Source organism: Dromaius novaehollandiae, unplaced genomic scaffold (assembly GCF_036370855.1).
Source record: "Dromaius novaehollandiae isolate bDroNov1 unplaced genomic scaffold, bDroNov1.hap1 HAP1_SCAFFOLD_30, whole genome shotgun sequence".
In the NCBI taxonomy this organism is placed as follows: Eukaryota; Metazoa; Chordata; class Aves; order Casuariiformes; family Dromaiidae; genus Dromaius; species Dromaius novaehollandiae.
Window position 1 is genome coordinate 4,105,053 of NW_026991333.1, and position 13,348 is coordinate 4,118,400.

Below are 13,348 nucleotides of genomic sequence, written 5' to 3' on the forward strand. Positions count from 1 at the left end.
GGACTAGGGAGAATAAGAAACCGAGGAATCCCTTGTATTACCCGGGACAACCGGTTCTAGTGCACTTACGCACTGTGGGACAAATACCTCTAGTACTAAAAGCTTCAAAAAATCTGTATGCATGGGTAGCTACTGATGCCCGTGGGAAAGATCTTAGAATCCATACCAGGTGGATCCTCCCTTCCTTTTAGGTCAATTAATCTGAAAGGAAGAGGGCACTGAGGAAGAAGACTTGTCTTATGTCGAGCTTGAGTGTCCTCAACGATACTACCTGTGGTAGTTAGAATAGTTATTTTTATCATTTTTTGTAATTGTGTGCTGCGATCATAATTAGCTTTATTGTTGAAAACACAACAGCCAAGAATGGCATTCTTAACCTGTGTTGGAAAGATACTTCTTGTCTTAATGTGCTTATATGTGCTATGGCAAACCTACCACCAGCATACACTTCTGGGGCTTGGTATTGTACCGGCCGAATAGGTGATGAGGCAACCACATTCTTCAGCCCTCTGGGCAACAGAGATGCAGCTTACTTTCAATTCCCACCAGGGATAAACGGGCCATTTGCTCAGGGCATTGGAGCTAAGAAAGGGCATTATTGGATCTGTGGACACACAGCACACAAATTTTTACCCGCGGGGTGGTTGAGAATTTGTTATATAGGGGTTATCAAACCTTTGTTTTTCCTTTTACCAGAAACAAGCGGACCTCGGTTAGGCATAAAGGTACATGATAACCTTGGAGACAGAAGTGTTGCCTGTAAGACGGGATCCATTAAAGTAAATTTGGGTGGGACACAAAAAGTGGGGAAATAATGAGTGGCCTCCTGAACGAATAATTCAACATTACGGGCCTGCAACCTGGAATAATCAGACTACAAGCGGCTCTAGAAATTATTACCAACAAAACCGCTGACGCAATAGATCTTTTAACTCGGCAATCCCAACAGATGCGCACGGCAATCCTTCAGCACCACATGGTTTTTAGATTACCTGTTAGCTGAAGAGGGAGAAGAGTGTGGGAAATTAAATATTCCTAACGGTTGTTTGGAAATAGATGATGTAAGCGAAGTAGTTCTCCAGTTAACCAAAGATATCAGAAAAATAGCCCACGTCCCCGTCCAAACCTGGAACGGCTGGAGTGGCGATTTGTAGTCCTGGTTACTGGGGGCACCGTGGGTGAAACAGTTAATATTGTATTTGTTAGGTGCAGTTGCCGCCTTAATGTTCTTGTATAATTCCTTGCTTTGTTCAATTAATCGGACATGTTGTGTCAAATATGCAATTTGTTCCTACCACCTTGCCCAACGGCATAAAGAAAATCCGTGCCATCCATTGGCCATGGCCAACCACAGTACCCATCATTTCCCAGTTTCTCCTGAAGGAGGAAATTGCATATTGACATCCACAGCGCATTTGCCAGCTGTTTTATGCCTATTGTAACGATACTACCTCCTTAACTCAGTTTTGATGTCTGTTTTGTAAAGTTAAATGTTGTTGAAGTTGTTAAGGAATAAGCTTGCATTGAGCAAGACCTCTGTTTTTTACCCAAACCTATGTTATTCCCGCGACTTCCCCCCTGTCCCTAATTCTCTCTCCCTTCCTTCCTTCCTTGCTTGCTTGCTTTCTCTCTCTCTCTCTCTCTCTCCTGCTGCCAAGATGCAATGTCAAGACACAGGGTGGTGTAGAGAACCAGTTCTCTACATGCAGTTTTGTCTCAACATTGCTGCTGCTGCTGCAAAGCCGCTGCTGCCAAGGCGCATCGGGCAATGCCGCGCCGGGGTCCCCGGGAGCCGTCCGCGAGGTAAACAACCTCATGCACCTGCACGAGGTAAAAAGGGCGCAAAAAGGGCAGAAGGTCATCTCTAGGGCACGGACTGCACGTACTCATTTGCCATCTGCACATGAGCAGGAGACCCCCAGATGCCCCAGCCCGTTTCTGGAAGGTTCCGAGAGGGCGGACTGCGCATGACAGTTAATCTGCATGGGAAGCGAGGAAGCACCGCCCAGAGGTGGGGCAAGAACCTATAAAAACTGCAGACTGTGTGAATGGGGGGTGGGGGGCTTGCTTGGGACGACTGAAGAACTCGAGCGGAGTCAGCGGAACCAGATGGGAGCTTCCCGCCTCTGCCCCCCACCCCCGCCGCCGCCGAGACTCCCAAGAGAAGAGGACCAACGGGACGCTGCTGGATCCACAGGTGGTGATATCTGTCTTTCTCTCTCTCTCTCTCTCTCTCTCTCTCTCTCTCTCTGTCTTCCCCTTTTCCTCTCTTTTTCCTAAACGTGTGACGCGAGACGTGTCTAGTTAGTTGATTCCATTTTGCCTTAATAAATCTTAAAACTGGTTGGCTGGTGTCGTTTTCACCTTAATTCAGTCCAAGGCCATCACGAACTTGGTCACTGGTCCTAAGGGGAGGGAGGTCGTCCTAAATGACTCCCTTTGGGCCGCAACATGGGAGTCCAGGGAGCCCTCTCAGACGGAGGCATCAACACGAGAGATGCACCTGCTTGGGGAGATGTTGCAGCATTCATTTCACCCAAGGGCAGAGGAGCCCAAGGCAGACACCTGAATCTACTCGGTGCTGCCAGCCCCCACTCTTTCTGGAAGGATAAGCACTCCTGGAGGAGAATCACCCTCCTGCCAGATCCACCCATGCTGTGAGGGGGGAAGTCTTGCATCAGAGGGACTGGGGTTTTGGCCAGCTTCCCTAAATTGGAGGATGGGACTTATGGATCTTTCTTGGAGACCGCCAAACACCTCCATAAAGAGATCAATGAGAGGGCAATGAATCAAGCCCCTCCACTGGACACAGTCTGCACTGGGGAACAGGAATCTCAGCCCTCCTGTTCTCTGCAGATTCTTGCAAAGCAGATCTGCGAAAGTCAGCCTGACAGTGCCAGCCCTGCTGGAACACTGCTGGGTTCTTTAGCAGAAATCATCACTAGCTGGATCTTGTTTGCAAAGTGTTTTACACGCAAAGCCTCATTCCCTCGTCCCCCCCTCTTCTGTTCACATCTCTATTTCTCCCTGATACATTTTTTCTTTTTTCCCCCACAGGAGAGGCATTGCGAAGAAATGCATGTCTCTTCCCTCCTGATATACTGATTTCTTCAGTGAGAATGTGTTTTGTGCTGGACTTCATGGGAGGGCACCAGGATTTAAGAACAGGGATGGTGGACGTGTTGAGGGAAGGGGTGATGTGGTGGCCTAGTGGGTTGAGGAGATGGGGGACGGTTGTGAAGGCCCAGCGTGGGGGCCAGTGCCATGCTCAGCATGTTTGGGGGTGGTTCCTGGCCTCGCTCAGAGGGCCTGGGCAGCACCGTGCGCAAAGGGGCACCCAGTGTCACCCAGGGAAAGGGCTCTGTTCAAGCCCTGGCAAAATGGGAGGATGCTGTTGTGGGAGGGGGAAGGGGTCTGTGCAGCACCCAGCCAAACTCGAGGGGCTCAGCTGGGGCCCTGGGGAGCTCCCCACTCCTGGCCCTGCTGTGATCTCCCTGGGCACGGTCTGGAGCAGGGTCTGCTGGGAGTGACCTGTGCAGCGGAGCTGAAGGATGCTCTGCCCCACGTGTGAAAGAGGCCCACGCTTGCTGCCCCACACGCGCACCCTCGGGCACCCCAGGCACAGGGACAGGGACCCCAGCCCTGCCTGGAGCTCTTACCCTTTGCATCCGCCCTTGTCCTTGGGCCCTGGCTCCTGTCTCTGGACGGGGAGGAAAGCTGTGCCCCCGGCAGGCACAGGCGATTCCCTCGGTGTGGGGCAGGGCAGCAGAAACGCGGCACCTCCCTTTCATCACCCTTGGGGCAGAACAACCAGCTCTAAGGAACGTCCATCACACAGCAGTCACCAAAGCCCAGACTAAATGGGACTAGTAGGGTGCGAGCGGGTAGAGCAGGTCAGAGGTACTTGGACGTTGGGCCGTATTCTGAGAAAATAACCCCGCAGGGGCCCTTTGACAGGCCTGGCCGCCAAATGGCCGCGGGGCCGCAGGGGACCATCAGTCAGGGCTCTGGCTGCAGCCCCAGCGCTGCCCAGCATCTCCCCCCTAGCCCCAGGTGTCCAGGGACAGGCGAGGGAGAGAGGGAAGGGGAGAGGGAGAGAGGGAGGGAGGAAGGGAAGGAGGGAAGGAGAGAGGAGAGAGAGAGAGGAGGGAGGGAGGAGAGAGAAAGGGGAAGAGAAGGGGGAAGGAGGGAGAGATGGAGGGAAGGAGAGAGGGAATGAAAAGAGAGGGAGGAAAGAGGGAGGGAGAGAGGGAGAGAAGAAGAGAAGGCAGGAGAGGGGGAGGGAGGAAAGGAAAGAGGGAGGAAGGTAGAGAGGGAAGAAGGGGAAGGAAAGAGGGAGGAAAGGAGAGAGAGAGGGGAGGGAAGGAGGAGAGCGAGCTTTCTCTCCCTGGTTTTAGTGCAGGGAGGAGGGAAGAGGGAAGGAGGGAGAGGTGGAAGGAAGGAGAGAGGGAAGGAAAAGGAACAGAGAGAAAGAGAGAGGCAGGGAGGGAGGGGAGGAGCAGAGGAGGCCAGGGCAGCCCTGGGGGCACACAATTGCTCCTTTGCTCTTCTCCAGGGATGTCCCTGCTCCCGGGAGAGTCTTTCCCCAGGGAAGTGCATGGGTGCTGCCTGCCCAGCCATTCCTGGATCCAACCCTGTGCTCCTCATGGGGCTCCGAGCTGGCAGTGCTGCTCAGCAGAGCAAGTGGGCTGTGGTGCCCTGGGGCCACAGGGTGACTCCTCACTGGTCGTAGTTTTGCGTGTTGGATGCAGACCCAGCTGGATGGGCATCATTGCACCTGGTAATCCCCTACCGAGGCATCTCTTGCCCTATGGCCATGGATGATGCTCTGAGCAATCACAGGGTATTTCAAATGGCTCAGGCTGTGTTCAGGCGTGTCGCGAGATCCGGCCTATGGCTTCTCATCGAAGGTGACATGGACCACTCTGCAGGCTACCTTCCCTGGGCCTCCTGGGTCCCAGCTGCCTCTTGTGGGATTGCAGAGCTCTCACTAGCCTGCACATTCACTGCTTTAGCCCTTTCCCTCTGGATGACTCCACTGGATTTTGTGAAGCTCCATTCACTGCCCACCCCTAAGCACATGGTGCCCTTGGGGATGCCTTGTGCTCTCCTGATGGATCCATACTCCCTTCGAGAAGGACAGGCACTGGTGTCCAGCCGTGTCCTATGGGAGACACCACTTGACCATTCACCATCTCCAGGAGCACTGGGCACCCACAAGTGAGAGCTGAATCCAGCCCTCATTCCCTAACACAGCACCTCTAAGCTCATTGCCTTGAGCCCAGGGAGAGCCCTGGAAAAGCAACAGGCCCTTTCAGGGGGAAAGTCCCTGAGCACATTCTTGGCTCCAGCTTTTGAAGGAGAGCCCAAGCTTCAAGCACTGCACTGAGGAAATCTGCTTTTATTACAGAGAGGACACCTGTGACACTGTGACACACATTTACAGAGGACCTCTGGGTCAGGCAGACTGGGTTCATGGCTGTAAGGAAGTGGGATGAATTCCAACACTTCTGCACAAACATGATGATCACAGCAAGAATGCCCAAAGCACAAGACTTGTCTGAGGTACTTAGAAACCACTTGTGAAGAGGGATGGGCAGCTCATTGCTGCTGCACGAAAACCAGGTGAATCAGTTTCTTCAGGGCATCCCTGAGCTCCCTGTTCCTCATGCTGTAGATGAGGGGGTTCACTGCTGGAGGCACCACCGAGTACAAAACAGCCACCACCAGATCCAGAGACGGGGAAGAGAGGGAGGGGGGCTTCAGGTGGGCAAATATGATAGTGCTGACAAACAGGGAGACCACAGCCAGGTGAGGGAGGCACATGGAAAGGGCTTTGTGCTGTCCCTGCTCAGAGGGGATCCTCAGCACAGCAGTGAAGATCTGCACATAGGACACCACAATGAAGATGAAACACCCAAAGCCTAAACAAACAGTAACCACAATAAAGCCAGCTTCCCTGAGGTAGGAGTCTGAGCAGGAGAGCTGGAGGATCTGGGGGATTTCACAGAAGAACTGGCCAAGGGCATTGCCATGGCAGAATGTTACTCCAAATGTGTTCCCAGTGTGCAGCACCACACTGAGAAACCCACTGGCCCAGGCAGCTGCTGCCATTTTGACACACACTCTGATGCCCATGATGGTCCCATAGTGCAGGGGTTTACATATGGCAACATAGCGATCGTAGGCCATGACTGTGAGAAGAGAATACTCAGCCAAAATGAAAAAGGTAAGAAAAAAGAGTTGGGCAGCACATCCCAGGTAAGAAATGGCCCTGGTGTCCCACAGGGAATTGGCCATGGATTTGGGGACAGTGGTGGAGATGGTGCCAAGGTCAAGGAGGGAGAGGTTGAGGAGGAAGAAGTACATGGGGGTGTGGAGGCGGTGGTCGCAGGCTACGGCTGTGATGATGAGGATGTTGCCCAGGAGGGCAGCCAGGTAGATGTGTCAGCCTTGCCTGCAGTGGCCATGAAACAGTGGAGTTCCAGATCCTGAGTGATATGAGGAGGAAGAGTAGCAGAGCCCACACTCTGGATGTCAGAGGAGCAGACTTGGACCTACTGGTAGAGGGATCCTGTGGTAGGCAGCTCTGAAGGGCAGAGGAACTCAAGAAAGGTGGCAGGTCTTTCAGGACAGCATCCTCTAAGCTCAAGAATGGCCCATACTGATGTCCAGGAGAGCAAGCAGAGATCTCAGGAGACAGAGTGGCTGAACAGGGAACTCACAACTGAACAACAGGACAAAAAGGCAGCACAGGCATGGGGAACAGAAAGCAGGGAGAGGCTGCAAAGGAGGAAGTGAGAAATGCTGTCCAGGGAAGTAGGGAAGCTGTTAGGAAAACCTAAGCGCCTTTAGGACTGAGGCTACAAGGAATGTCAAGGGCAAAAAGATGATCTGCTATTGCTTCAGTAACAGTGAAAGCCTGAACAAGGATAACGTGGTCCCATTCCTGACTGGGGCAGGCAATCTGGTAATAGCAGAGGTAGATGGGTCTGGGGAACTCAATCCCTTGGCTTCAGCTCCCACCAGCAAGGTCTCCCAGGCCATTGTGCCTAGAGTCAGGAGTCCTCAGGAGAAAAACAACCAGCAGGGCCTGGGGATTGAGGCAGGAATTATTGGTAAGTGTACAGGATTGGATGGGCTGCAGCTGAGGATGCTGAGAGAGCTGGCCTCTATCTCGCAAGGCCACTCTCTGTCATCTTGGAAAGCTGTGGAGACTCAGGGAGGACCCAATGACTGCAGAAGGGCAAATGTTACATCCCTCTTCCACAAAGGCCACAAGCACAACCTGGGCAACTACAGGCCGTTCAGACTCACTTTGATGAGGAGAGTGTCATGCAGCGAGCCCCCTCTGATCACATTTCCAGGTAAAGGAAGGAGAATGAGGTGCCTGGGAACAGTCAGCACAGATTTCCTGAGAGGAAATCATGCCTCACCAACGTGATGGCTTTCTATGTTAAAAGAACTCTATTTATGGATGAACAGAGAGCAGTGAATGTCAGTTACCTCAACTTTCAGAAGGCTTTTGACACTTTCTCCCACAGTATACTTGCACACAAACTAGGCCTCTATGGTCTGAGTGGCTGGACAACCAAATGGTCAAAGAACTGCCATCGTAGTTGGATGATGGGGCTCCTCTCGCTGCTGAAACAGTGCTGATTAGGGGGGGGGTCTGGACTATCTCGGGGTCCAGATCATATTTCCTTTGTCTGGACCTTGGGAGATAACACCTACTATCACTGCTCGGGCAGTACTGATTTGTCAGGGCCTTGAGAGACAAGGGCAGGACCCGAAGAATGAAGACACATCCACCAGCAGAAACCGCAACAGTAAACAACCTACCGAGGGACCCAATAGGGAGCAGGAGACCCCAGACCTAAATATTACTATTGGTCCAAACTACTGTGTGAAGGGTGGAGAGCTTAGATTGGAAAGTATCATTGCCCAGGGATTTCTTTGTTCAGGGTCCCTCGTCGGAGGCACCCAGCCTGAGCTGTAATTCGAACGGAGTCAGCAGAACATCATTGGACTCGGACTGGTGGTAGCCAGCTCCTTCTCTCCTTTTCCAGCTTTCTCTATCTTTTCCCCTTACCCTTGTTCCCCTCTTCCCTTCGCCTCTCCTTCGCCTTTCCCCACCTTTTCTCCCCACTTTGTGGAAAATAATGTTAAACGGTTGTACGATATTTGACCGGTTTTAGCGTCTTAATCTCGTCGTTGGGATCGTAACGAAACCCCCCCGATATTGGATCGGGACAAGGGATGGGGTTGGATTTTAAATTCTGCGCCCCGATTGCTACATGAGCAAACTGTAAACCCTGACTGATAAAGAGTGAGCCCCACAAAAGAAAGGAATAACCCGTAACTCCTGGGTGAGAGACCCTCAGCAGCAAGCTAAACAATCAACCTTAAGTGAAAAATTCCAAACCCTCAGCTTTAAGCAACAAGCACCAAAGCACCCAAGGATGTTTCCAGAGCATGGAAACAGTCAAGAGAAGCCAAGGAGTTTTGCCCGCAGCTTAGGAAGTTTTCCCTCCCTTTAGAAGTACAGCAGAACAGGAAGACAAGCACCAGAATTGCGTTACAGTTGCTGTTTAGAGGCTTGGTTTTAGCCACCATTCAAATGTGAGCATGTGCAAGCGTCACTCCACAGGACTGCACTAAGCTGCACTTGCACTGAACCTACCTGAAAGCCTGCAAGCACTAATTCATCTCTGGGTCAGGCAATTAGTATGTTTGGTCCTCTCAGCTCCGTGGGCAAACGGCCACAGCCAGCGGCGCCAGTGACCACGGCTAGGGGACGAACGCCTCGCACCTCCCAGCCCCACTCGCGTACGATGCAGCCCAGGACTTAGCCGTGTCCACGCCGCAAGTCAGAGCTCATCCTCCACAGCCGGCCGCGCATCTCCGCAGAGCTCCCAGCTGCGACGAGGCTCCTTCGACTGCCCGACTGGGCTTCGGCACCTGCAAAGAGGCCAGAGCGGTTACCGAGAGGCCGGGCAACTGCACGGCCCTCCTACTAGAACTGCTCCCTAGTCCAAGGCCCGTGATTGTTCCCACAGTCGTGACCGACCCTCCCGTGCTGCTTCAGTCACCCTCTCTGGCACTGCTTCATCGCAAAGATGTCAGAGCGGCTCTCACGCACAGGCAGGCTCGCTCAGGCACCCGGCCACCTCCAGCCTTCGCTAGATGGTCCTCTGCAGGGAAACTGCCTCTGACGGACACTCTCAGAAAGCACTGTCCAGCCAAGGCAGGATAAAAACTGAGGCCTCCAAAAACTCCAAACTCCAGAGAGACGGAGCTGACGGGTTATGGTAGGTTGTGGTTTTGCTGTGTACTCTGGCGCTGTTGCTCGTACACACGTAACCCCATTTCTCTGCTATAGCAAAGTTACTTTTGTAGCTGGCTCCTAAAAGGAACTGTAACTTGCGACAGCAAAAATCCCGTCTGACAGCAGTGGTAACCGGTAGCTTTTCGCGGCAGCATATAGTTGTTGCCTGAGGTTCCGAACACCTAGGATTAACACAATCCATAAATACAAAACTACTGCCGCTACAGAGTGTAAAGCCAAGCCAAGATTTCTGCAACCGAAAAAGAAAAACCTCTTTGCGTCTGACAGAACGAGCCGTACGCACCAGTGCCTGTAGCTCAAGGCTAGCGACCCCTCCCGGGCGATGCTCTTCTGGCAGGCTGCGGATCCGAACTCCTCCCGTCCTGCCTAAGAGTCTCCGCTGGGACACGACGACTTTGCCAGCCAGCGCCTGTTGATGGAGGCAGAGTAAAATCTATCGCCCTGCAAAAGTACAGAGCAAAGAAAGAAGAAAAAAAAAATCAAAGCTCTGCAGAAAATCGTAAGAATCCAAAGCTGTCTGCAAGCACAAAAGCGTATCTAATACGCACACGAGCAAGGTAAATGAGAATACACGAGCCACGAATACTGCTTCCCCCAGCCCCTGGTTTGGAAGCTATGGCGACAGTCGGGCTTGCCGTGACAGGGAAGTTAGACTAAGCAGCCGCTAGAGATTAATCTTTCAGAAACCTTCTGCGTCCGCATTTCTGGCACAACCGTGCTCTGCCCCTCCATCCATTCAGGCACACGCCAGAAGATCCACTGCTTGTAACACTTGCACAGTAACCACCCCTCTGCCCCCGCTCGTTAAGATCAGCGCCTGCTGTGCCACTTGGATAGAGGATACTCTGCTGTCTCTTCATTTCCCTGACGTTACTACTTTAGAAGGAACTGAACAGATTGGATTGCCCTGTGCGATCAAAGCTAAAAGTCTCAAAGACGCTTATCAGCCCAGATTGCTGCTAAACAGTCTTTCTCACAGCCAGAGAATTTTTGTTCTGGCCCCAAAGGGGATGTAAGGGTGAGGCTACCGGCACTCACTTTCCTTTACCGCCATTTTCTAGCGGTGCTGCTCCCACGGAGTCAGCAGATGTGGAAAGCATTACCGAAAAAGGCTTTCCTTGTCCTGGGAATTTGAGGGCAGCAGGTTTTACAGCCACTTCTCCCAGTTCAGTGAAAGCAGCGTCACGTTCCGTGCCCCAGCTCCATTCATGACTCCCTCCCAGTACTTTCCACCACGGTCTGCTGATACCGGCAAAGCCACGTTAACGCTGCTGGAGGAAATTAAATCTTCCTAAAATTGCTCCAAGTTGGAACTGATGAGAAGGAGCCTTAATTCCACAAGGCTTTAACCCTTCTTCTATCCACCGTCTTCCTGTTTCCCCAAATACCATTGCCAGGTGACTAACCCGGGGCTCGCACTCATTGAGCCTTCCTGAAATTGATCTCTTAGTTTTACACTTCAGACACTTCTCTCTCGCTCGCTTCCTCTTCAGTAAATCTGGTCACTTGACTACCAGTCCCCTAAGATAATAATTTGCTGTCTCGCAGCTCTTAAAAGTATGATGCTTCACAGACACGTAAAGTCACACGCACAGATGAATGTACGCAGCATACGTCTCGTAACGCGTACAGACCTTCCATTATATGTTGGTGATCTATTATTCGAATCACTGTTAACAGCGATCCTTCCTCGCCAGGAGGAACGGGCTTTCCCTTTTTCTAGCAGAGGGAGACAGCTTTCACTTGGCTCCATTTGATTTTATTACTTCAGCTTGCTTATATTCATATATAGTCTCTTCAACTTCAGCCACGGCAATTAATCTAAACAAGTAAGTATTACATCTTTTCCTTTCCATAGCTGCATGTACGATAACAAAACAAAAGAGAAACAGCCAAAGCAAAGCTAAGGCACATACAGGTAACAGCAGCCACAGGGTAGGAATGGGTTACTTAGTCCTCAGCGCTGCCTCGGGGAGGCCGAAATAATGGCTAACAGTCATTATCGATAGTTACCTTAGTTACCCGTGCCAGAACGCCGCCTCCTGTAGCAGTTCCTGGTGATATCGAGGATCCACTGCATTTTGGCTTCCTTGTTTCATCCCGTCCCTTCGGTATTAATCACAAGAAAATGCTTGTCCGTCTCTTCTCTTTGTCAGCATTTGCTGTCCTTGGTGCCATCTCTGTAAGAAAGCGATAAACTCGCGTTTTACTTTCAGGGAAACACTTAGGTTTACGCATGATCTTTTTCTCTTTACCCTGTTTTCTCCCCCCCCCTCCCTTTTTTTTCCTTCTTTCCCTTAAAGGAAAGATATTAATACGGCACGTTACATCATACGTTACAGGGTAAACAGTCTGGAAACGTTACATACAGCAATTAGGGCTAGGTTATTAGGCAGGTGGGCACGTCGCCTAATACTTACCTAACGCCATCTTCCATGAAACCTTATTTTTATTCTGCTTCGGTATTACTGTGACTGTTCTCAAACCCTTGTAGACGCGCACTTAACCGACAACACTCTCAATCTTTAACTACGTGGAAGAACGATAGCCCTTGATTTGCCCGTCTCCGTTTCAAACCTATTACCTTTTCGAGACAGCTCCTAGATTCCTCTTACGCTCGGATGCTGGCCTCACAGGCGACGACCAAAACGAACAACCGGATCCCCAGGTCTCGCTGCTTCTCTTCGAGATGTCCCCCTTCGGTGGACTACCCTGCCAAACAAACCAAAAAGACTGCCGAGGCCGCGAGGGTATCAGGTGTTTGGACCACTTCTCCGAGGCTTTCGGGGTGATTGACGTAACCGCTTCGCTTCACGTTACTCACAGCTACCTTCATCTAGTACTTAGGGCTAAACCTGTTCCTATTTGCAGAGGGGCTTGTTGCTTGTTTAAACTTGACATATAGTCCACAACCTGCTCTGCGTGCTCCCTAGTCCCTTCTGCTTTTGCAACACTTGTGATAAATCAAGGCGGTAATTAAGAGTCCCCATTGTCCCACAGGCTGGAGCAAGACTTTGCTGCTGCTCTGAGGAGGTGCCTAAAAGCCATACTGTTTTCTGTAGCATCACTGGGGCTTCCCAGAGCCCATCGGTGTTCTCTTTGGCTTTTTCCCGAGGTTTTTTAGGCTATTCCTTAGCCCACCATTTCATGGCAATGTTCTCCTTAAACATTGTGCACAGCACGATTATCCCAGATCAGCCACATCGTGTACGTACAGAGGCTTCTCAGAGGCGGCTCAGAAAAAAAGAGAGAAAAACCTCTTTGTCATCTGCGCATCCACCCATCAACACTCTTCACCAGGAAGCGCTGTAAACTCCCGGTTCCCTAAAGCGGGACTGAGTCGAGGCGGAGACACAGATCACATCCCATCTTTGTTAGAATGCCTCACTGCTGCGGGGACCGGGCCTGGGAGTGGTTTTAGGAATGTTTGGGGCTTTGGACAGGGCTCAGAGGCGTTGTGGGGCCTGTGGGGGTGTTGGAGCAGGATTTATGGGTGGTTTAATGGCTTTGGGGGGGGCTGGTTGCAGGAAGGGTGGGACTCTGTGGGGCCCTCGGGGTGGGGGTGCCATCCCAGATGTGTAGGGAGCGCACAGGGGTGCCCCACGTGGCTGTCAGCTCGGCGGGAGGAGCCACCGGTCTCCCACCCCACCAGACGGGGGTGGGGGGGGAGGGGAGAGGAGGAGGAGGGATCTATGAGCTCGCACAGAACGCCAGAGGAGGCAGCAGGGAACTCACCAAGGGCCCCGCATCCCAGAAGAGCTGCCAAGGAACCCGCGTCCCAGACGAGAGGAGCCATCAGGCTGCCGTGCCGCTGCTGGACACATCCAGACCCCCGCGCAGACACCCCCCACACACTCCTCCAGGCTGCGTCCGCAGGGGCGAGCGCACGCCCTGGCCCGCGCTGGGGAGGAACCGCGGCCCTACAGGCGACACACGCAAAAGGGAGAGTCAGAGCCGCGCTCCGGCAGACCCGGCGCGGCGCGGCGCAGCGCGGAGCCA

The 13,348-nt window shown here is 52.4% G+C and overlaps 1 protein-coding gene across 5 annotated transcripts in view; it reads left to right on the top strand.

Annotated features, from left to right (window-relative positions):
• The window catches only part of LOC135325871 (PIN2/TERF1-interacting telomerase inhibitor 1-like), a 266,502-nt gene that overhangs the window by 20,731 nt on the left and 232,423 nt on the right, over positions 1-13,348 (top strand). For 2 of the 5 annotated variants that reach the window (XM_064503843.1, XM_064503845.1), the window contains one exon: positions 1,912-2,344. The exons of 1 other annotated variant lie outside the window; for it this stretch is intronic. In XM_064503843.1, the coding sequence (XP_064359913.1) occupies positions 1,912-2,030 (119 nt within the window). In that variant the 3' untranslated portion in view covers positions 2,031-2,344. Of the gene's footprint in view, positions 1-191; positions 2,345-13,348 lie in introns of those variants that run through there. 2 more of the 5 variants (XM_064503848.1, XM_064503844.1) reach the window with 2 other exon arrangements.